The following is a 22,383-nucleotide window of genomic DNA, read 5'->3' as shown; positions in this document are numbered from 1 at the left end:
TTCCTGTGCCACCTCCCCGTCCCCCACCCCGTGTCCATGTCCCCTCTCACAGCCAGAGCCCCTCCAGGACCTGCAGCCCTGGGGAGCCAGTGACCATCTCAGCACCACGGCCTTTAAAACTCCCGAATCCAAGTTTTATTTCCGTGTAGGAGAAGAGGGATCACTCACAATATATTATTGTTCAAAAAGAAAATACATTCAACAGCATTTACAGTGGAATGACATTAAAATCCTCGAGGAGGAACAGAAGGACCAGGAGATGGTGCTCTGGTTAAGTGCTGCTGATAAGATGATCTCTGGAAGATGGAGCAATTTTTTCCATTAGCCTAAAATCCGGGGGATTTCTGGGTTGGGGTTGCTCCTCGTGCTCCCCCAGGCTCCGTGGAGCTGTGCAGGGTCTGTGATGGGGGTTCCCAGATGGAGGGGGCGATGGGGGCTCAGCAGAGGGGACCCCTGGGGGCCCCAGAGCCCAGCACATCCCACTCCCTGCTCTGCTCCGCCCGGGAACAGCCCAATCCAGCCGGGAACAGCCTGTGCTGGAGCTCCTCCCTGCCCCAAGCTCCCGGGTGACGCTTGCATTGACACAGCAAAAAGGCAAATAAGGCATTCTGAAAGCTCCATCTCACCCCTCCTAGAGCCCGGCCCGAGGGCACAAACCCCGCGGGACACTCCGGTGCTGCCACGGGCCAGGGCAGCGGCACCAGGGACCAGCGGGGAGCACCCTCCCTCTGCCAGGCAGCACAGCCGGAGCCAGGACACCTGGGGCAGCTCTCACAGGCCAAATCCCAGGCTGGAGCATTTAAGATCAGCTTTCCCGAGCCGGGGCAAAGCTCCAGGAAGGAGTGAACATCCCGGAGCAGCTGCTGCAACTCTCGGGACACTGGGAAGCAGCCTGGAGCATCCCACTGCCAGGAATTCCTAGTGCCACAAACCCCAAACACATCATTTCCAGATGGGAATGTCTCTGGAACACCTTTTCCATGCTACAGGATCCAGCTTTGGAGCAAACCGTTGCTTCCCTGCCATGGGAATCCATCACCACCACCCGAGCTCGGGGACGAGCCGAGGGGAATCGTACTCGTGCTGTAAAAACTCAGACAGACACTTCTGTCTTCATCATTTTTCATCTTTTGTGTACCATAGAAATTTAAGCAAAATAATTTTATATATATTTATATATATATATGTATAAATTAGAAGCAAATAAATAAGATTAAAGGGTGCACTGAGAGCAGTGGGGGCTGCCCCGCAGCACGGTGACGCCATCAGGGCCGTGGGGACTGTACACTGTGGGGATCACAGGGATGGAAGTGCTGGAAGCTGATCAGGAGGAGACTGATGGATGAGGAACCTGATTGCATAAGTGTCCCGTGTGCAAGCCTGGATATTCCAGTTACCATTGCCTCAAGGTTCGTTATTGCTAATTAACTTCACGTGGGTGTGACGGCCGGCTCGGGGCAGCCCCGGAGGCAGCGTCAGTGTGATATGATGGAGAGCCAGAGAAGGAGACAGCAAAAATGGGATCCAGCAGGGCCAGTGCAGGTCTCCAGGTGCTCCTGGCCCAGCAGATCCCATCTCCGGGATGCCACCACCTCCTGTTCCCCTCGGTGCTCCCAGTCCTTACCTGTCCCCAGCAGTGCTCGCTCCGCTCCTCCCGGTGCATCCAGGGCCAGGCAGGGTGATGGCACCTGGCAGGGCTGAGGGGGACGAGGGGTTCCCTGCCCTGACAAACTGGAGCTGCTGCAGGGAGAGCCCAGGATGAGGGAGGGGAGGAACAGGAGTTGGGAGCGGGTACTGGGGTGCAGGGACCCTCCAGCCTCAGCCTGTGGCCAGGCCTGGCTGGCTGAACGGGGTGGGAGATGCAGGACCAAGGCTCCATCCCAGCAGCACCACAGCATCTCTACCCTCCTCTCCCCAGGGCACCTCTGCCCTCCCCTCCCACCCAGCCTCAGGCACAGCTCAGCAGGGAGACACCGATGGAAAAGCTGGAATTGAGATCCAGCCCCTGTGTGCAGGGACACAGAGCAGGGACACGGAGCCAGGAGCATCACTGGGACAAAAACTCTTCACTGCATCAGCCTGGTGTTCCCAGCCTCGCTGGGGCCATTTCCCCCTTCAGATGTAGTTGCAGGAAAACCAAAGCAAACCTCACTCAAACCACTCCCACACGATAAAGACAGGCCCAAGCTTTGCCTGAACACTTCAGACTGTGGGGAAGCACCTCCAACGCTCTTGAAAAAAACAAAAACCAGGTCAAAAACCCCAAAGTCACCAGCTGAAATATCCTACTTGGTGTTACTGGGATGACTGGGCACTGTGGAACCACCAAGAGCTTCTGGGATCAAGTGCCACAGCTCCTGGGGACAGTTTTCCAAGCAGAGTTGTTCTTGTCCGTCTTTGAAGGAAACCTGAACCAGGAGCAGGATTTGTTTTTTTTAAAAAAATAATTCCATAAAGTCCACACAGAAATGGGGTCCCAAAAGAAGAAAAAAAATGGCAAAGAGAAGAGCTCACACAAGCACAGCATTCCCACACCCTGGGCATCTTTGGAAGTCGACGTCTCGGCCACTGAAGCCAAGGCGCTGGAGGATATAGGCAGCAACTCCTGACAGCAATGAGCATCCTAAACCCAACCCAGCTCCACGTGTCCTCACTCCTAAGCAGTCGCTGGAAAATCCATCGTTTAAAAAAAAAAAAAAAAGAAAAAAAAGATGCTATTTATTAGTGCATAAAAAAATAGGTTTGGAATCCCTGTTTGGATCTCTGCATGTATTGACTCTGTGGGCCCGGCGGGACGCTGCCGGCGTGTCCTCGCTGTCCCTCGGGCTGTGCCAGTGTCCCAGGGGTGGCCCCCGAGCTCGGGGGGGCTCAGAAGATGTCGGGGCACACGCTCCAGTCCTGCTTGTCCTTGGCCTCCCAGTAGCCGCCCTTGTAGACGCAGATCAGCTCCCCAGTGACGGCGTCCACCTTGCGCTCGAACCACAGCGGCAGGTACCCCTCGTAGTCCTTCCCTGGCCGGGCAGAACGGGGGTCAGGGGGGCTTCTGCACCTGCAACCCTGCAATCCCACAGCTCCCAGAAGAGCAGGGACTGGCTGCTGGTGCTCTCAGAGCTCAGGGACTGATTTGAGCCCAGCCCTGCCCTGGTCACGAGGGTCAAGGGAAGACTGGTCTCCAGGGGGACAAAATGACTGGTGGGACAGGATGGGCTGGGACATGATGACCAGCAAGGCAAAGCAGCCAAGAGCCCTCCCTACCAGAGCCCACTGCCCCAAAAACTCAACCAGGCCCCACAAGCACCCCAAACCCGCCCATAAGGGTTACCCAGAGCCACCCTCCCCTGGCAGGGTGTGTCCTCCACAACCATCAGCAGCACAGTCCTGCACCCTGAGCCATCCCCAAGCACCTCCTCACCTTCCTCCATGGCCTCCACAGCCTCAGCCTCCCTGCGCCGGCGCACGGCTCTCTGCTTCTCCTCCAGCCTCTGCTTCTCCACGTTGGCCTCGTCCCAGCGGCCGCTCTCCATCAGCCGCTGGTCGGGGCGCAGCCGGCTGTCCGTGGGCGCCACGCGCTCCTCGGGCTCGTTCAGTGTCAGCGCCAGCTCCGAGAAGAAATACATGTTCTCAGCATTGTCCCTGAGAATGGCAGAGAGCCTGCTCAGCGTGGGGGCTGGGGAATGCCTCAGGCACAGCCCCACAGATCCACTCCTCCAGTGCTGGGGCAGCTCTGGGACCCTCCTGACAGGAGAGACCTGGAGAGGCTGGAGCGTGGCCAGGCCAGGGAACGGAGCTGGGAAGGGGCTGGAGCCCCAGGAGAGGCTGAGGGAGCTGGGAAGGGGCTCAGCCTGGAGAAAAGGAGCCGCAGGGGGGACCCTCTGAGCTGCACAGTCACCCCAGTCTGCCTACAGCCACAAGGCTGTATTTTCCCAAGAATTTTCCCAACAAATTCTTCTCCTAAAAGCCTCAGTCCCTCAATAAAACCTCCCTGTGGATAAATCCAGCTTGGCTCTTTAGGAATTTGGGCAGCATGGAATGTTTCCCATGGGATGCACGTGGCTGGAAAAGGGACTGAGCTGCTGACAAGTGTGTGATGGCTCTGGCTCTGCACAACTCTCTGACAGGAGGGGACAGCCAGGGGGGTCAGGCTCTGCTCCCAGGGAACAGGGATGGGATGAGAGGAAATGGCCTCATGTTGCACCACAGCAGTTTTAGATTGGATATTAGGGAAAATTCCTTCCTGGAAGGGGTGGTCAGGCATTGGAACAAGCTGCCCAGGGCAGTGGTGGAGTCCATCCCAACAGAAAATCCCCAAAACAGGGACTGTTGGTGCTCCCAGGGCTCAGAGACTGATTTGAGCCTTGCCATGGTCACAAGGGCCAAGGGAGGACTGGTTTCCAGGGGGACAAAGTGACTGGTGGGACACGATGGCCAAGGACACAATGACCAGCAAGGCAAAGCAGCCAAGACCCTCCCTGCCAGAGCCTACTGCCCCACAAATACCCCAAACTCACGCACAGGAGTCCCCAAAGCCACCCTCCCCTTCCAGGCATCCACCTCAGGAAAAGCCACTCAGCCCCACAAGTGCCACCTGTCCTCAGGCCATGGCACATGAGCCTCCCACTCCACAAGGCCCTGGCAGATCCCATCCCCTCCCAGCCCTGCTGTCCATCCCACCCCCAGGGACTCACGGGAGCGGGTACTTCCTCCACAGGACCTTTGGGGACAGTGTCTGGTAGACAGTTTTCTGCTTGCCCTCAGTGCTGGTGCTGCCATGGCTGCTGTGCAGGATCTTGGAGCACTCCATCTTCTCATCCCATGTGCCAGACATGACGTAGTGGGCTTTGCCGTCGGCATCACTGACCACCCCCGTCACCTGGCAGGGGGACACGGCTCTGTGGCATGTGGGAATGCCCAGGGGGACACCACAGCCTCCAGGTGCCCAGCTGGATGTGGTGCTGTGTCTCCTGGACATCCCTGACCTCGCAGGTGGGTGTCCAACCCACCAAACCCCTCCCAGTCTCAGTGCTGCAGCTCCAGCACATCAGAGCCAAACCATGGGACATGGAGGTGCCACCCAGCCCTCCCTGGTGACCCACGTTAGAGGTGCCTGGCCAGCCCCTCAGCCCCATGCTGGGGCTCATCCCAGTGGCACTGGGAGCCTCAGGAGTGACCCCTGAAGGAGCAGAGTCCCTGCTGGATACTCACCTTGCGGGGAACATCCCTGGAGAAGTAGCTGTAGGGGGTAAATTTCAGCTGGCATTTATCTTTGGACTTATGGTTAACAATCTCTATTTCACCAGACTGGATAAAAGACACAGAACCACAGCAGGGAGAGACAGAGGAGGTGTTAGTTGCAGTGCAGGTACCAATTCCCCACTGGGCACAGCAGCACCAGTGGCTGTCCCTCACTCCAGCCACCCCCAGCACCTGCTGGCCTCGGGCAGAGGCAGGGAAGGCTCCAGGAAGCCTCTCCCACCCCTGCAGGGAAGCACAGCTTCCTATTGTGGCAGGAGCCCGTGCCCAATGCTCCTCCAGCCCCCCAGGGCCAGGCAGAACTGTGTCCTCACCCACCTGGTCGATCCAGAGCTTGCCCACGATGATGTTGTGCACTGTGGAGGTGACTTTCCTCCACACATAGTGGTTCCCACTGGAGTGGAACTCCAGGTGGATGGCGCCTGTGGAGACAGGAATGATCTGAGCTCAGCAGGGGCAGGTGTTCCCCAGAGCCCACCACCACCACCCCAGCACTGTGCTCATCCCCAGAGCCATCCCTCTCCCTGCATCCCCCAACCAGGTCTGGCTCTGGGTTCATCCCCCCCTTAGTCTGCTCCAGAAAGGGAGGGACACCTCCTGCCAGGCCCTCTGCCCTCTGCCAAAAGCCCTCACTTTTAAAGCAGGTCACAAATGTGCTGCCTGGTTGATTCAGGCACTGGCACCACTCTGGGAATGCTGCCCAGCCCTGGGACAGGCAAAAGGAAAATAAAATGCTGGAAGGAGGCAGCTTATTGCACTTGACTGGCAGGGAGAGAGTTAAAACAGGCAGCAAGTAAACTGTAAATATCATGGAAGAAGAAATCACTTCCTGGGCAAGCAGGGTATTTCCAAAGCAAAGGAGCCTTTGCAGCTGGCATCATTTCCACTTCCAGGGCAGACATGTTATTGTTGGATCATTGGATCAGGAGCACAAACCTGGGCTCCTTAACTGCCTGGGGCAGAACCCAGTGAGCCCCAGGTGAGCCCAGGGAACTCCCAAAGTCCCAGGTGAGCCAGGGGATTCTCAGAGCCCCAGGGGAACCCAAGGAATTGCTCAAGGCAAAGGCAGCAGTTTCTTTAACTGCTGGGTTTTGCATGAGCAGTGCAAGGCCAGTCAGTGCCAGGGAACTGCAGGACCCATCACCTACCCAGTGGCATGATGGAGAGGTATTTGCCCCTGAACTTGCTGGCGATGGTGATCTCCTGCCACAGCGTCCACCCTCGCCTGGAGTACACGTGGTGGGCGGCCGCTGGGGGGTGGTGGCTCACCTGGGGACAGGACACACAGCCCATGAAGACACAGAGCCCAGCTGAGTGCTCAGAGAGGGACAGCCCCACACCAGCCCAGCAATAAGGATGCTCCAGGCCCTGGGCACCACATCAGCTTTGGCACTAAGGGTGCCCCTGCACACCACAATCCCCTCCTGGGCAGCGGGGGCACCCCCAGCAGTGCCCTGGCAGCAAAGGGAGACACACCAGGATCCTGCCAGGATTGGCTCAGGCTCATTTCAAAGCATGATTCATGAGATCTTCACTTGAGCAACCATTGCTGTGAGATGCTGTTGTTCCCTGAGCCCAGGACACGGCCCTGCTCTCCTGGGATCCTGGCTGAGAAACATGGATGGGCTGGCACCCCAGTAATCCCACTGGAACAGCACCTGGGAAATCCCAGAGGACACAGGCCCACAACTGGTCCAGAACACACAGCAAGACTTTGGCTTCTCCCTCACACACACACCAGGCTGGAAAAGTGGACACAGCACCCTAAATCCTGAGAGTGACTTGTTAGAGGTGGTGCTCACATGGCCCTGCCCTGGAAAAAAAGCTGCCCAAACCCAAGGCAGGAACAAGAATATCCCAGGCAGAGGGACCTGTCCTCAGCAGGCTCTCAGCTGGTGGCACAGCCTGGCACAGGCACCCATGGATCCCCAGAGCTCTGGGATGATTTCCCTGCTGTAATTACAGGCTGAGCGCCCCGAGCTCAGGATTACACACACGGGCAGGGCCAGGGCCTCGCCATTAAATCCAGGCACCAGCAGCAGGAAATCCTATTTGGATAACTGGATTTCAGGCACTGGATTATCACTGCTTGGCTGGGCACGTTGGCAGGCTGAGCAGCACAGGCAGCACCAAGGAAAATTCAGAGCAGTGGGAAAGGAGGCTGGAACTGGTCAGGAATATCAAATCTGGGTACAAACACAGGAAAAGTGGGACCAGCCAGAGAAAGCAATTCCAGGCAGGTTATTTATTTGGGAGGGAACAGGGATGGAGGAAGGAGTGTGGTGAAAAAGGGGGTGAAAGAATGAGAACAGGGATGATGAAAGTTTGGGAATGATGCAGTCAGGAGTGTCCAGCAGTACTGGACAGGCAAGACTGAGAGAGATGTGGGGGGACAGGTAGCCCTGGGTTTGGCACTGCAGCTGGGATGAGGCTGAGAAATCTACCCAGGACTTCCAGCTGTACCCCAGGAAGGTGAGGGTGGCAGCTGGCCAAGGGATGGATCCATCCTTTCCAGGCTAAACCAGGTGACAGGCCAGGAAGTGCTGCCAGGCAAGGGGAGGTGAAGGTGTGACACTGCTGAGCTGGGAGAACCTGAGCTCTGTGACAGCTCTGTGACACTGTGCTGGGGTGGCTGAGGCTTGAGGCCACCTCTGACCCTGGCAGGCAGGAGGGCTCAGGTTGTGGCTGGCAGTGTCCAACTGCAGCCAGGGGCACTGGCATGGCTCCCAGGCTGGGATGGGCCATCTGGGGACAGGCAGAGCTGGGTGACATTGGGCCCACAGCGCTGGGGCTGGGGAGGGACAGCAGAGCCAGGAATTGTGGGGATTATCTAGTGCAGGACCCTCCTTGGGTCACACTTCCAGGAGACCTCACAGAGCCTGCTCAGCATGGCCAGGTGGGATGGGATGGGATGGGATGGGATGGGATCCATGGGATGGGATCCATGGGATGGGATCCATGGGATGGGATGGGATCCATGGGATGGGATGGGATGGGATGGGATGGGATGGGATGGGATGGGATGGGATGGGATCCATGGGATGGGATAGGATGGGATGGGATGGGATGGGATCCATGGGATGGGATCCATGGGATGGGATGGGATGGGACAGGAGGTGCCATCCTGCCTCAAGCCAGCGCTCCACATGTATCTGACAAGTTTGGGTAGGGAGGGCTTTGTCCACCCCTGGGTGTCCTACAAGGAGCTGGTGGCAGAGCCTGGCACCACTGCAGCAACTGCTCCAAACCTGGGGACAAAGGGCCAAGCCAATCCAGTCAAACCTGTGACCCATCCCTACCTTGTCACCCAGCCCAGAGCACCGAGTGCCACATCCAGTCCTTCCTTGGACACCCAGGGGTGGGGACTCCACCACCACCACCATGTCCCCAGCCCATTTCTGGGAGAAGAGCCCCGGGAAGGCTCGGGGAGGTGCCCCCAGCGGGATGGCAGCAGCAGGAGCAGCCCCAGGGCTCACCTGCTCGCAGAGGGAGCGGAAGCCCAGCTCCTCCAGGCGGTCCAGCTCGAAGGTCTCCCCCAGCAGGGGGTTGAATGGCTTTGCAGTGCGGTGGACGGTGGTGGAGTAGGAGGACACGGAGAAGGCGGCCACAAAGCACATCTGCTCTGTGGAGCTCTCACACTTCACTGCCTTGTCCAGCAGCTCGTGGTACTCCAGGTCCTCCGTGAGCCGCTGCAGCATGGACAGGGGCTCGTTGAAGTTCACCTGCAGGGGAACAGGGTGGGGTTAAGAAAGCAGGAGAGATCCCCAAGAGGCACCTCCAAGCCCAAAGGGAAGGGAATATGTGCTCTGCTCCCTGATCTGTGCCAGGCAGCGCCAAGGTTCGGGGTGTGGGGGAGCCAAGAGCCCCATGGGATGATCAGGGATCAGCCCAGGTATCACCCTGACCCCAAAATGAGCCTCAACAGTGAGATCAGCCCCCTCCCAGGCAGCATCCCTCTGGCCACAGCACAGGGATGTGCTGCTCCCCAGCCTGCCCTCATCACCTCCATCCCTGTGTGCCAGGGGACCCAGCTGCCCAGAAAACCTGGAAAAGCCCCATTTTGGGGTCTCCATGCTCCTGGGACTCCAACACCTCTATTTTTCACTCTGAAAATACTGAAATTAAAAAATAATTGAAAGCAAGACAGAGCGCCAAAAGGTCTTCTGCCTTCTTAGTTTCATCTCAAAACAAAGAAATATATTTTAAGAGGAGCAGATGGCTGAAGAACCACTTCTGTAAGCCAAGTTAAATATTTCATAGTAGAAAAAACAAACTCCAGATTCCAGGATTTAGCTTTTTTTAGATTTTCCACTCAGGGATTTAGCCTGCAAGTGGCAGGGATCTTACAGCATCAGAGAAAGAGGGAGCTGGGGAGAAAGAGCAGCATCAAATCCACATAAAGAGCAAATCACTTGGGATAATTCTCGGGAGAGATGCAGAGAACAAAACCACCAGCTGCATCCTCAGCTCTGCTCAGGCAACAGGGAGCAAAAGCCTTTCATGGGGGAAGAAGATGAATCCACCCAAATTCCTGCAACTGTTTTTCTCCTTTTCAGTGCTGCAGGTTTGTTCATTCAGAAGGAGAATCAAGGAGCTGTTTGCACAAGGGGTTTGTCAGTGCATCACATCCCCAGGAAGGGGATGGGTCTCAGAAGACCTCAGAGAACCTCAAAAATGCTTTAATTATTCAGGAATCTCCCCAAAGAATGTCCACATGCAGCTGAGCTTGTGGGGTGGATCCTGGTGCATCTCTAGCAGGACCTTCCTTCTCATTTCATAGGGACTGTGGGATCCTTCAAGATTTCACAGAATCCCAGAATGGTTTGGGTGGAAAGGGACCTTAAAGCCCACCCAGTGCCACCCCTGCCATGGCAGGGACACCTCCCACTGTCCCAGGCTGCTCCCAGCCCCAATGTCCAGCCTGGCCTTGGGCACTGCCAGGGATCCAGGGGCAGCCCCAGCTGCTCTGGGCACCTGTGCCAGGGCCTCAGACCCTCATGGGGAACAATTTTTTCTTGTATTTAATCTAAACCTCCTCCCTTCCACCCTGCCCTCAGGTTTGGACTCAAGCAGCTCCCAGGATGATTTGATTGATAGGAGAAGTATAAAATTCTCTCTCCAGGCACCAGCAGCTGTTGGGGTTTCACATCCTGAGCTTATTCCTGTGCCCATCACACCCTGATCTGCTGCTGCTGCAGAACTGGATGGTGCTGGGCTGTCCATCCCAGCTGGAAATAGCACAAGGAAGAGACAGCTCATCACTCTCAGGCAGAGCTCTGAGCTCTCACTCAGGCTCTGTTTGAAGAGACAGAGCACAACTAATCCAGCATCCCAGCCCCTGGAATGTGCTCCCTCTGCTCTTTACCCAGCAGAGGATGGACCATGAATATGGCTCTGTGCAGCCCATGTGGGGGCTGTTCCACACACACCCCCCAGCAAACCCATTCTGGCCATCACAGGGAGCCTTTGCCCCCAGGACTGAACCAGCAGCACCCAAAACCTGCCCCCAGCACCTCCTTCACCAAAAAGCTGCTCTCTGTAAGGAAAAAGAGGCTCTCTGAGCCCCTGGGGTGGAACCCAGCCCTGCCATGGTTGGTGCAGGTGGGGCTGGGCCTTGAGTGTCCTGTCCTGGATCACAGGGGGGGAAACATCACCAGCAGCAGGGTCCCTTCTGCATGAATCCCATGGATTCAGTGTCCTGCTCCCCTCCCTGCCTCTGCAGCAGCTGGATATGCAGAGGACACTCAGGCAATGTCCCCTCTGCTCCAGCTTGCCCAGGAGCAAGGATGTGCTGGAGCCAGTCCAGAGGAGGCACCAGAGATGCTCTGAGGGCTGGAGCTGCTCTGGAGCCAGGCTGGGAGAGCTGGGGGTGCTCACCTGGAGAGGAGAAGGCTCCAGGGACACCTCAGAGCCCCTGCCAGGGCCTGAAGGGGCTCCAGGAGAGCTGCAGAGGGACTGGGGACAAGGGATGGAGGGACAGGACCCAGGGAATGGCTCCCACTGCCAGAGGGCAGGGATGGATGGGATATTGGGAATCAGGAATTGTTCCCTGGCAGGGTGGGCAGGCCCTGGCACAGGGTGCCCAGAGCAGCTGGGGCTGCCCCTGGATCCCTGGCAGTGCCCAAGGCCAGGCTGGACACTGGGGCTGGGAGCAGCCTGGGACAGTGAGAGGTGTCCCTGCTCATGGGAGTGAGACTGGATGGGCTTTAAGTTCCCTTTCCACCCAAACCATTCCACAATTCCATGATGAGCATGCAGCAGCTGCCAGCACAAAATCCAATCCCTGGTGACAATCTCCTGTCCCTGCTTGGGGCTGCTGTGCCACCACAGCATCAGCAGGACCATCCAGGGCTGTAACCCAAAGCTCTGCACAGCCAAGAGCTGCCCAAATCCACCCCCTGTGCCAGCTCTGGTGCCAGGGACACTCACGGGCATGGGGATCTTGGAGAGCTCCTTGCCAATGCAGTTCTTCATGATGCTCCAGAGGTTAAGGCTGTAGTTGGGTTTGTCAGGAATTCGAGTCCTTCTCCTCTTCCTTGGCAGGAGATCTTTGCCCGTGGACTCATTGTAGCTGCTTTGATTTGAGCTCTCAAACACCTGCAGAAGCAACAGAAGGAACTCAGGTGTAAGCTGGACCCAAACCAGACCCAGCATCTCCCAGGAACAGCAACCACAGCCCAGGAGACCCCTGAGGAGCACTGCTGGAAGCCTGTTGTCCAGGGAAATATGGGTACAACTGTCCCCCAACACCCTCCTGCTTCCCTCAGGAGAATGTTTAGGACTCTGATGCCTGCTGACATCTGTGACTCACAGAGGAACCACCACAGAGCACCTGGACCCAGATGCAGGGTCCATTCACAGCCATCCCCTGTGCCCTGGTTCCACCCCAGCAGCACCACCCTTCCCACGTGCCCAGCCCACTCACACTGTCCTCCAGGTTCCAGTCCTCGGGGTGGCCCTCGCTGGCCCCGCTCAGGTTGCTGCCCGAACGCCTGTGGGGAGGAACAGCAGTGGGGAGCACAGGGCAGGGAACACCCAGGGCTGTGCAGCACCCCCAGAGCATCTCCTGAACCCCCCCAGGGACTGCCAGGAAGGAACTGGGGTGACAGAGGCTGTGCACAGGTGTTAGGAGGGGATTCTAAAGACAGGATGCTCAGGAAGGGATTCTCAGCCACAGCCCTGGGGGCACAGAGATTCTGCTTTTGTCACCAAGCCCAGTGATGTGACCATGGGTCAGACCACAGGCTCCTCCAGCCCAGGTGTCCATGGAGGAGTAAGAGCAGGTGACAGCAGACAGAGGGCAGGGTTTAATGGGATACTGGGAACAAATTCTTCCCTGTGAGGGTGGGGAGGTGCTGACACAGGGTGCCCACAGAGGCTGTGACTGCCCCATCCCTGGCAGTGCCCAAGGCTAGGATAGAGGGGCTTGGAGCAACCTGGAATAGTGGAAAGTGCCCATGCCCATGACAGGGGGGTGGAATGAGAGGAGCTTTAAGGCTCCTTCCAGCCCTACCCATCCCATGATTCCATTGTTCTGTCAAGGCAAGGTGCTCCCTGTCTCTGCCCAACACTCCAAGGGATTTCCCTCCAAGTCCCTGCTGCCATCAGCTGAGGGGCAGAGGACTCAGCTCTCCCACAGCGCTGCCTGACACTGCCCTTCCTCACCTGCTTCACTACAGCTGGGGGCCACCCTCAGCCTCGCTCCAGGAATGCAGGAGCAGCTGGACACAGGATGGACCTCTGGACAGAGGCTGGGGAGGTTCTGGAGGACATGCCCTCAGAGTGACCCCGTGGGAGGGGCTGCTGCAGAACACCGGCTCTTCCCAGCCCTCCCCGCATTCCCGGGCAGACAGGGGCGGTACCTGTGGTGCTTGGGGTCTGCAGTTACTGTGATAAAAGCTGGTGCATCCTCCATGGCATCGAAGTACTCGGTCTCCTCATCTTCATCACTGGCCTCTCCTTTGGCAGACTGCACACTCCCTGCTGGCACAGAGGCTTTGAGACAGAGGCCACCGCGGGATCTGTCCCCAGAGCCCCCACCGTGTCCCCTCACAGCCTGACCCCCCCTGCATCCCACTCCACACCCCGAGGACGCTGTACCGATTTCCAGCTCCTCGAAGCCAGGCTGTGCCCTGCTCCCCAAGCCGGGCACACAAAGCCGTGCTCGGGAGCAGCCCCGAAAATGTCCCCAGGCTGCCTGAGGTGACACGGCCGTGCCCAACCCCCGCCTGGTGTGGCTCCGCTCCAGCACCGCCCCGTCCGCCGGGAAATCCGGTTTGGATTAAAGCAGGAAAAACAAATCCCGTGTTTGAGGTGATGCTGGAGAGGGTTCCCAGCCCCACATTCCCAAAAACCGTTCCCAAACACCATTCCCAAACACCATTCCCAAACACCAAACACCATTCCCAAACACCGTTCCCAAACACCGTTCCCAAACACCATTCCCAAACACCATTCCCAAACACCGCTCTGCTGTGCCAGGACAGATCCATGGCTGCGGCGCCCAATTCCCAGGGCAGTTTCCCTGCTCCTGCCCCATCCCAGACAATCCCGTTCCCTGCCTCATTCCCGCTCTCCAGAGGAGCTGTGTCACCACCCCAGGTGGATTTGTGCCTGTCCCTGCAGCCATTTCCCCCAGCTGCCCCTCAGAATTGTTTTGGCTGCTGGACCCTCTGAGGACATCGAGCCCCAGGCCACACCAACCCGTGTCCCCAGGTGCCACATCCACACAGCTGTTAAATCCCCCCAGGGATGGGGACACAGCTAAACAACCCTCTCCATGAAGAAATATTCCCCAATATCCAAACTAAACCTCCCCTGAGGGGGAATGAGGGCAGTGCCTGGTACCAACATCCCTCCCACCTCCAGCAGCCACTGCTCTCTCCCTCGGGTCTGTAATTCCTTTAAAAGTAAGATCAGGCACTATGAGCAGTGTTTGTGGCTGTAACTAACGCTGCCCTGGGGGAAGGACATTTGGCAGGAATCTGCAAAGCTGTTGGATCTTATTGCAAACCAGCCCTGGTTGTTCCACTGCCACCCCACGCAGCCAACTCAGCAGTGCCAGGGGACCCTGAACCTTTTCCTAGTGCCATGGCTGCCCTCCAGCACCCAGAGATGTGCCCACCAGTAAGGGTTAAAGCTCCCAAAACAGCCTGGAATAGCATGAGTGAGCTGGGGACACAGCCCTCTCTGCATCTGAACCTTGGGGACATCCAAGTCCCTGAGCAAGGACAATTAGGAATAATTATGGTGTAATGGGAACCATTTAGAAAAATACCATGGGGATACAGGGCATTGCCTTGGGTACCCTTCCCATTGCTGGCAGCTCGCTGGGAGCAGCCAGGCAGAATGCCCTGATCCATCCCAGGGGTCCCTGAACAGCTCTGTCCCACCCCAGGGACCCCCTAACACCCCTGTCCCATCCTGGGGATCCCTGAACAGCTCTGTCCCATTTCAGGATCCCCTAACATCCCTGTCCCATCCTGGGGATCCCTGAACAGCCCTGTCCCATCCCATGGGTCCCTGAACATCCCTGTCCCATTTCAGGATCCCCTAACAGCCCTGACCCATCTCAGGGATCCCTGAGCAGCCCTGCTCCATCCCAGGACCCCCTAACATCCCTGTCCCATTTCAGGATCCCCTAATACCCCTGTCCCATCCCAGGATCCCCTAACAGCCCTGTCTCATCCTAGGACCCCTGAGCAGCCCTATCCCCTCCCAGCACCCCGAGCAGCCCTGTCTCATCCTAGTCCCCAAGCAACCCTGTCCCATTCCAAGATCCCCTAACATCCCTGTCCCATCCCAGGGTCCCCTAACATCCCTGTCCCATCCCAAGATCCCCTAACATCTCTGTCCCATCCTGGGGATCCCCTAACAGCCCTGTCCCATATAGGGATCCCTGAGCATCCCTGTCCCCTCCCAGGATCCCCTAACATCCCTGTCCCCTCCCAGGATCCCCTAACAAACATCCCTGTCCCTGCCAGCCCCTCTCGCAGCCCCAGGCTGTGCTCACCCTTGGTGGCGCTGGCGCTGCTGGCAGTGCCCGTGGCCAGGCCGGGTGCCCCGCGGCAGGCTCGCTCCAAGCTGTTGTGCTGCTTGGCTAGCTGCTCGATGGTCTCCTCCAGGCGGATCCGCTGCTCCCGCTCATGCTGCAGCAGCCGCTGCCATTTCCGGCTGTGGCTCTCGGCTAAATCCAGGAAATCACGGCAGGCCTGCACAGGAAGGGACAGCTCAGCCAGGGGTGTCCCAGCACACGGGGACAGCTCAGCCAGGAGTGTCCCAGCACACGGGGACAGCTCAGCCAGAGGTGTCCCAACACACAGGAACAGCTCAGCCAGGGGTGTCCCCCAGCACACAGGGACAGCTCAGCCAGAGGTGTCCCAGCACACAGGGACAGCTCAGCCAGGAGTGTCCCCCAGCACACAGGGACAGCTCAGCCAGGGGTGTCCCCCAGCACACAGGGACAGCTCAGCCAGGGGTGTCCCAGCACACAGGGACAGCTCAGCCAGGGGTGTCCCAGCACACAGGGACAGCTCAGCCAGGGGTGTCCCAGCACACGGGGAGAGCTCAGTCAGGGGTGTCCCAGCACACGGGGACAGCTCAGCCAGGGGTGTCCCAGCACACAGGGACAGCTCAGCCAGGGGTGTTCCAGCACACAGGGACAGCTCAGCCAGGGGTGTCCCAGCACACAGGGACAGCTCAGCCAGGGGTGTCCCAGCACACGGGGACAGCTCAGACAGGGGTGTCCCAGCACACAGGTGTGACCATGGTCACAAGGGGTTTCAGGATGAAGAAGAGACGAGAATGTTGACTCTATGATCAGAAGGCTTGATTTATTATTTTATGATATATGTTACATTAAGACTATACTAAAAAGCAATAGAAAGGAAAAGGTTTCTTCAGAAGCTAGCTAAGCTAAGAATAGACAAGAATGAATAACAAAGATCTGTGTCTCAGACAGAGAGCAAGAGCCAGCTCTGTTATGAGTGGTCAGGAAATCCAAACATCCACAGGAGACCAATCACAGGTCTACCTGTTGCATTCTGCAGCAGCAGATAACCATTGTTTACTTTTGGTTGCTGAAACTGCAGCTTCTCACAAGGAAAAATCCTAAGAAAGGATTTTTCATGAAAGATGTCTGCGACACACGGGGACAGCTCAGCCAGGGGTGACCCAGCACACAGGGATTATGATGGTGTTCACAGGGGTCCCAGGATGAGGGAAGAGATGAGGATCTGACTCCATGTTTCAGAAGGTTTGATTTATTATTTTATGATATATATTATATTAAAACTATACTAAAAGAATAGAAGAAAGGATTTCATCAGAAGGCTGGCTAAGAATAGAATAGAAAGAATGATAACAAAGGTTTGTGGCTCGGACTCTGTCTGAGCCAGCTGGGCTGTGATTGGTTATTAATTAGAAACAATTAACATGGGCCAATCAAAGATCTACTTGTTGCATTCCACGGCACCAGATAATCAATGTTTACATTTTGTTCTTGAGGCCTCTCAGCTTCTCAGGAGGAAAAATCCTAAGGAAAGCATTTTTCATAAAAGATGTCTGCGACAGGGGACAGCTCAGCCAGGGGTGTCCCAGTACACAGGGACAGCTCAGCCAGGGGTGTCCCAGCACATGGGGACCCCAAGCTGGCTCCCCAACACCCCCTCCTGCTCCTCTCCCTGGAGCAGGGTTTTACCAACTCCCAGGGCTGTGCTCCATCCCCTCATCCACAGCTCACCACCCCAAGGAGGTGGCTGCAACACGGACAGCTGGCCATGGCAGCCTGGCCTGCCAGAGCCTGCCCACAGCCTGTCCCTGTCCCTGTCCCCATCCCTGAGCCTGCTGTGCTCCTCACGAGCCCTCACAGCCCTCAACCAAGCCCAGAGGTCTTGAGTGGCACCTTCATGACCAAATTCAGCAAATGAGGAGAAGCTGGATGGGACAGTGGTCCCTGGGGTGACAGCCAAGGGACGGACAGGAGAGGATCACAGATTCATGGAACAGTTTGAGCTGGAAGGGACCTAAAGATCATCCAGTTCCATGGGCAGGGACACCTTCCACTAGCCCAGGTTGCTCCAAGCCCCACCCAGCCTGGCCTTGGACACATTCAGGCAGCCACAGCTGCTCTGGGCTACTCAAGTCAGGAGCCAGCAATCCCTGTGCTCCAGAAGGGGAGGGGAAGGATACCCAGCTCCTCCCCAGAGCTGCACAGCCCAGGACACAGCACAGGGCCTGGTCCCTGCAACACATCCACCATGGCCAGAACCCCCATTCCCCTCCCCAACGAGCCCAGGGGACCCCCCAGCCATGGGGATCCCACAGACACACAGGGCACGAGGGCTCAGGGAGTACACACAGCATCCCTCCTGTGCCACCAGGCAGGGGACAGCTGGGACACCACAACCCAGGCTGGCAGGAGAACCCCTTGGCACCAAGCCCCCTCCCAAAGCCCCCCAGGACTGGCATCAGCCAGGCCAGCTGTGCTGCACTCCCAGCAGGAGCTGTCCGGGAGCAGGACATCCGCCCAGGGCCGGGACACGGGGACACTGCTGGCTGTCCCACACTGCCACATCCCACACAATGGCCTCACAGGACAGCCAGGCCCTCACAGCTCTATTTTTAGGTTATTTTCTATTTTGGAGGAAACCCTGAGTTCCTTTGCCATCAGCGCCACGTGCAGCTGAGCACGGAGGCAGGGCTGCTCCTCCCGCCCCAAATCCCTGCCAGATGGGACACACTGAACTTCTTCTTATGTTTCAAAGTAGAGAAACAGCATTTTTATGGAAATTCTCCAGGAGCTGGCAGCGAGAAGGGAAATTAACTGTGCTTGTGCAATTCCTTGTCATACCAAGGGAGCCCAGTGGATAAATGCTAGCTGAAAAACTCAAACCTATTCAAAGGCATCCAGAGAGTTTTGGATGTCTGACAGACTACAACATTCCCAGGACTTGCTTATTTTCTGTCTCCAGCTATTTGGATTCCACAGATGATTCATCCAGCTCTTGGCTTGGTTACTCAGCATTTGGGCTGCAGGTGGCACCTGAGGATCGAGGTAACTCCTGGTCAAGCAGAAGATTCAGGGCTTCAGCTTCCATGACGTGCTCTGATTTTACCAGGATTTGTCCAAGAAAAGCTCCAGTTCATCAGTTCTTCACCAAAGCTTTCCCTTGGATAGGAGCAGGATTTGAGACTTATCCAGGGAAAGAAGTTTTTCCTTTAAGGTTTTGCTTGACATACACCTGGAACATGGAGGGACCAGACCCTACATGTGTCCCCTCCTCCACCCCTTTGATGCTTTTCCCACTGAAGGCAGGGAGGGCTCAGGGTCCTGTCCCCCCAGATTCCTGGCTGTGCTTCCATCTCACATGTGTTCAGAACTCTGGATCAGCTCTGGGACCCTCCTGACAGGAGAGACCTGGAGGGGCTGGAGCGTGGCCAGGCCAGGGAACGGAGCTGGGGAGGGGCTGGAGCCCCAGGAGAGGCTGAGGGAGCTGGGAAGGGGCTCAGCCTGGAGCAAAGGAGCCTCAGGGGGGCCCTTGTGGCTCTGCACAGCTCCTGCCAGGAGGGGACAGCCGGGGGGGTCGGGCTGTGCTCCAGGGAACAGGGACAGGAGCAGAGGGAACGGCCTCAGGCTGGGCCAGGGCAGGCTCAGGGTAGATTTTGGGAACATTTCTAATGACTGAAAGGGTGGTCAGGCACTGGCACAGCTGCCCAGGGCAGTGGTGGATCCCCATCCCTGCAGAGACTTAACAGCCACGTGGATGTGACACTTGGGGACAGGGGGCAGTGGTGGCCGTGGCAGCTGCTGGGGAATGGTTGATGCTCTCATAGGGCCAGACCAGACCCCACATTGTCTGGGTGATGTTTTCACTGCCTCCTCTGCAAACAATCCAGCTCCTCCTCACCCCAAAATCCTTCTGGGAGCCACCCATGGCCCAAAGCCCACAGGGACCCTGCCCTGGCCCTTCCCAGTGACACCATCCCGGGCCAGCCACCAGCTCTGTGTGTCCCACAGATGCACTGGGCTAAGAGGATGAAACCAGGGCAAATAATGGGATATGGCCATGACCTTCCCATCCCAGCAAAGCTCATTATCTGCTCCAAAGGTCCAGCTCCACAGGCAGCAGGCACAGGAATGCCCAGTTTGGCACCAAGGGTGGGAACTGCCGGCTGCTCCAGGCTCAGGGCTGAGCGCTTTAAAACGAGATCACCTGTAATTATCCTACTACAATTAACCACAGGCTGGAACAGGGAATTAGGGGGAAAGGAGGTAATTATGGAGGAGCCACGGGGAGGCAGGGCTGGGAGGAGAACTTGCTCCAGTAGCTGATGGGAATCAACATACTAGTGAATAAGAGCAGGTTACACCTCAGAATCTCCCATCCCAAAGCTTCAAGGAGGACTCCATGCTGTATCCCAAAGGGAAACCTGCACCACTGGGCTTCATTTACAGCCATATAAAAATATCCAAGTGATGGAAATGGTTGTCAGCACTGCAGAGTGTGGGGAGGTTTGGGGAAGGAGCAGGATGGTCCTCATGAGGCCACAGATCCCACCACAGGCTGTGGAGCTTCCATGGAGCAGGTCAGGACAATGCACGGTCCATGCTGCACCCCACAATGGTGTCCATGTGGATTTAGGAGCTGGGACACATCCAGGGATCATTCCCTGGTTTTGAAAGGCTGTAGGGGCCCCTCTCTGCAGCCTCCTCCTCTGTAATTCAGACAATGGCTTGATCCAAACCTGGATGAAAGGATCTGGATAACCAAACAAGGATCATGTTTGCTCCTTGGGAGAGAAGTGATGCCAGGGGTGGAGAGGGGAGAATATCCTGCAAGAGGGATCTGCCAAACTCAGCCCCCGCTGCTGCCACCAGCAGCCAAGCAAATTAAAGTGATTAATTTGGGTTTACACCCCCTACAGCCAGACAGTGCCAATTCCACAGGGATGCTCACTGAGGGTGGAAGCACCACCAAACAGGGATCAGGGGATATTTTTTTTCAGTCTCTGTCAACTGAGCTCAGTCCTGAGCCAAAACTCATCCCTGTATGGAACAAGGGCTGCAGGGCACTGGGATGAGGAGCTCAGACACGAATATCCCAGCTCATCACTCATTCCCAGCATTAATCCCCTGCCTTGGTGTTCCCAAGGTACAAACAATCCCAGCCACTGAGCAGGAGCAACACCTCACAATCCAGCTTATGAAATTCTCATGGAGAGGTGGCTAAATTTAGTTCCAGCTGAACTTGCTCGGGGCTGTAAGCAAGACCCAGCCACAAACCCACACGAGGCTGGCACAGGGACACAGGACAGCAGGGAGGGCTCCTTGAGGAATGCACCCAAAGGAGGCCACAGAGGCCAGACTGAAGGATGGAAGTGATTCCCCAGTGAGCTGTGGGGCTGAGGAGTCGAGGCCATGAAGGTATAGCCTTGGGAGGCCCCAGCCTTCTCAAAGCTCTCCCAGGATCCACGCTCTCTTTTTAAGCAACTTAACTCTCTTTATATCTAAATAAAGATGTTAGGCTTGGAGTCCAGACTGAGGAGCGTTGTGCTGTTGTTCCAGGCAGGAATTCCTCCCTCCCCAGTGAACTTCCTTAGTGCACTAGGGGAGAGCTGATACCACGTACAGATCTCTCTGACAGAAGCACTCACAGTCCTCAGAGTTGTTCTGCAAGAGCAGAGAAGAGGAAAGGGCACAGGATGCTGTGTCCATCCCCACATGCTTCTCACCCCATCAGGAGACTGGGTTTATCCTTCACAGCATCCAAACTGCTGCCTCCCACTCGCAGAGGGGCAGCAGGTACAGGAGGTGACAGAACATGACCTGGATTTCAAATCCTAAAGTTCTGAAGGCTGTTCTGCCTCAGCATCATCACAGCACAGACGGGGCTGGAGAGCAGCAGCCAGGCTGACAGGTCACCAGTCATCAGAGATAAAAGCAAGCTCCATCCCTGTGCAGTCCCTGATCCCAGGAAACCCCAGTGCAACCATGGGGCAGGAGGGACAGAGGCAGTTTCTCCTCCTCTCCATGGCTGGAAAAAGTTGTGGCAGGTCCCAATCCAGCACTGGCCAATGGAACTGTAAATCCCAGCCAAGACAGGGAGGCACAGCCAAGGTGGCCAAAAGAAATGGAAAAATACCATCGAGGCTCCTGCAAATTCCTGGAGGAAGAGGCAAAGTGCCATCGAGATCCTGCCGGGAGCAGGAGGCAACGCTTGGTGCCATCAGCTCTGCCGTCCCTCCCTGTGCCCAGCAGCTGCCGATGCCAAGGGCACATTTAGCACCTTTCACACATTTGTCACGGCAAATATCCCGATTTCACAGCTTGTTGGTGGCTAATGGGAACGTCGTTAACAGCCCCGGGATTATTCATGCAGTGGAAAACAATCACCCGAGGTCACCCATGTCCTGCCAAGGTGGTGGTGTCACACACCCTCGGGGATCTCTGCTTCCTCAGTGGAGCAAACAGTCCAAATCGGATGGAAGGAACAAAGAGATGAGGTTAATTAGCTTGAAAGGGTAAATGATCACAGCAAGGCCTGCCAGACTTCATAGAATCATGGAATGGCTTGGCTGGAAGGGACCTTAAAGCTCATTTTGTCTCATCCCCCTGCCATGGCAGGGACACCTTCCACTGTCCCAGGCTGCTCCAAGCCCCGTCCAACCCGACCCTGGAACACTTCCAGAGATCCAGGGGCAGCCACAGCTGCTCTGGGCACCCACCCAGAGCCAGGGCCTGCCCACCCTGCCAGGAACTATTTCTGGGGTCACCACAGGGGTGACAACCCCCGCAGCAGCCCCAGCACAGCTGAGCATTCCCAGTGCCGTGCACAGCGCTGCTGGAGGGTGAGGGAAGGGGCTCACACCTGCAATTCCACCTGTCCCAACATCCCAGAGCATCAGCCACACAAATCCAACCTTTGGGCAGGAAAAATCCAGCAGGGAAGTGCCTGCTGTTGTGGGACCAACACCTCCTGCTCCTCAAGGATGGGACAAGGAGCACTTCATGGCCCAGGAGTGACAGGAGAGGAGGCAAGTGCCAGATGGGTTCAAGAACCAGATGGGTTCAATCATCTCCTGTTCTTGGGTGAATTACAGAGCAGGAGCCGTCACTTCACTCAGCAGGGACAG

General features: G+C 56.9%; 1 protein-coding gene across 8 annotated transcripts in view; it reads right to left on the bottom strand.

Annotated features, from left to right (window-relative positions):
- Positions 1 to 112: 112 nt before the first annotated feature.
- Positions 113 to 22,383, bottom strand: part of OSBP2 (oxysterol binding protein 2) — a 98,871-nt gene continuing 76,600 nt past the window's right edge. For 6 of the 8 annotated variants that reach the window (XM_077188035.1, XM_077188037.1, XM_077188040.1 and 3 more), the window contains 11 exons: positions 15,263 to 15,461; positions 13,113 to 13,233; positions 12,176 to 12,242; positions 11,680 to 11,847; positions 8,727 to 8,972; positions 6,399 to 6,519; positions 5,569 to 5,672; positions 5,203 to 5,298; positions 4,686 to 4,870; positions 3,413 to 3,633; positions 113 to 3,011 (listed from right to left, as the gene is read on the bottom strand). In XM_077188035.1, coding sequence (XP_077044150.1) covers positions 2,869 to 3,011; positions 3,413 to 3,633; positions 4,686 to 4,870; positions 5,203 to 5,298; positions 5,569 to 5,672; positions 6,399 to 6,519; positions 8,727 to 8,972; positions 11,680 to 11,847; positions 12,176 to 12,242; positions 13,113 to 13,233; positions 15,263 to 15,461 — 1,671 coding nt within the window. In that variant the 3' untranslated portion in view covers positions 113 to 2,868. The remainder of the gene's footprint in view (positions 3,012 to 3,412; positions 3,634 to 4,685; positions 4,871 to 5,202; positions 5,299 to 5,568; positions 5,673 to 6,398; positions 6,520 to 8,726; positions 8,973 to 11,679; positions 11,848 to 12,175; positions 12,243 to 13,112; positions 13,234 to 15,262; positions 15,462 to 22,383) is intronic. The other 2 variants (XM_077188036.1, XM_077188038.1) reach the window with 1 other exon arrangement.

Source organism: Agelaius phoeniceus, chromosome 18, assembly GCF_051311805.1.
Source record: "Agelaius phoeniceus isolate bAgePho1 chromosome 18, bAgePho1.hap1, whole genome shotgun sequence".
Classification (NCBI taxonomy): domain Eukaryota; kingdom Metazoa; phylum Chordata; class Aves; order Passeriformes; family Icteridae; genus Agelaius; species Agelaius phoeniceus.
This window is presented reverse-complemented; position numbering and strand designations above follow the sequence as displayed.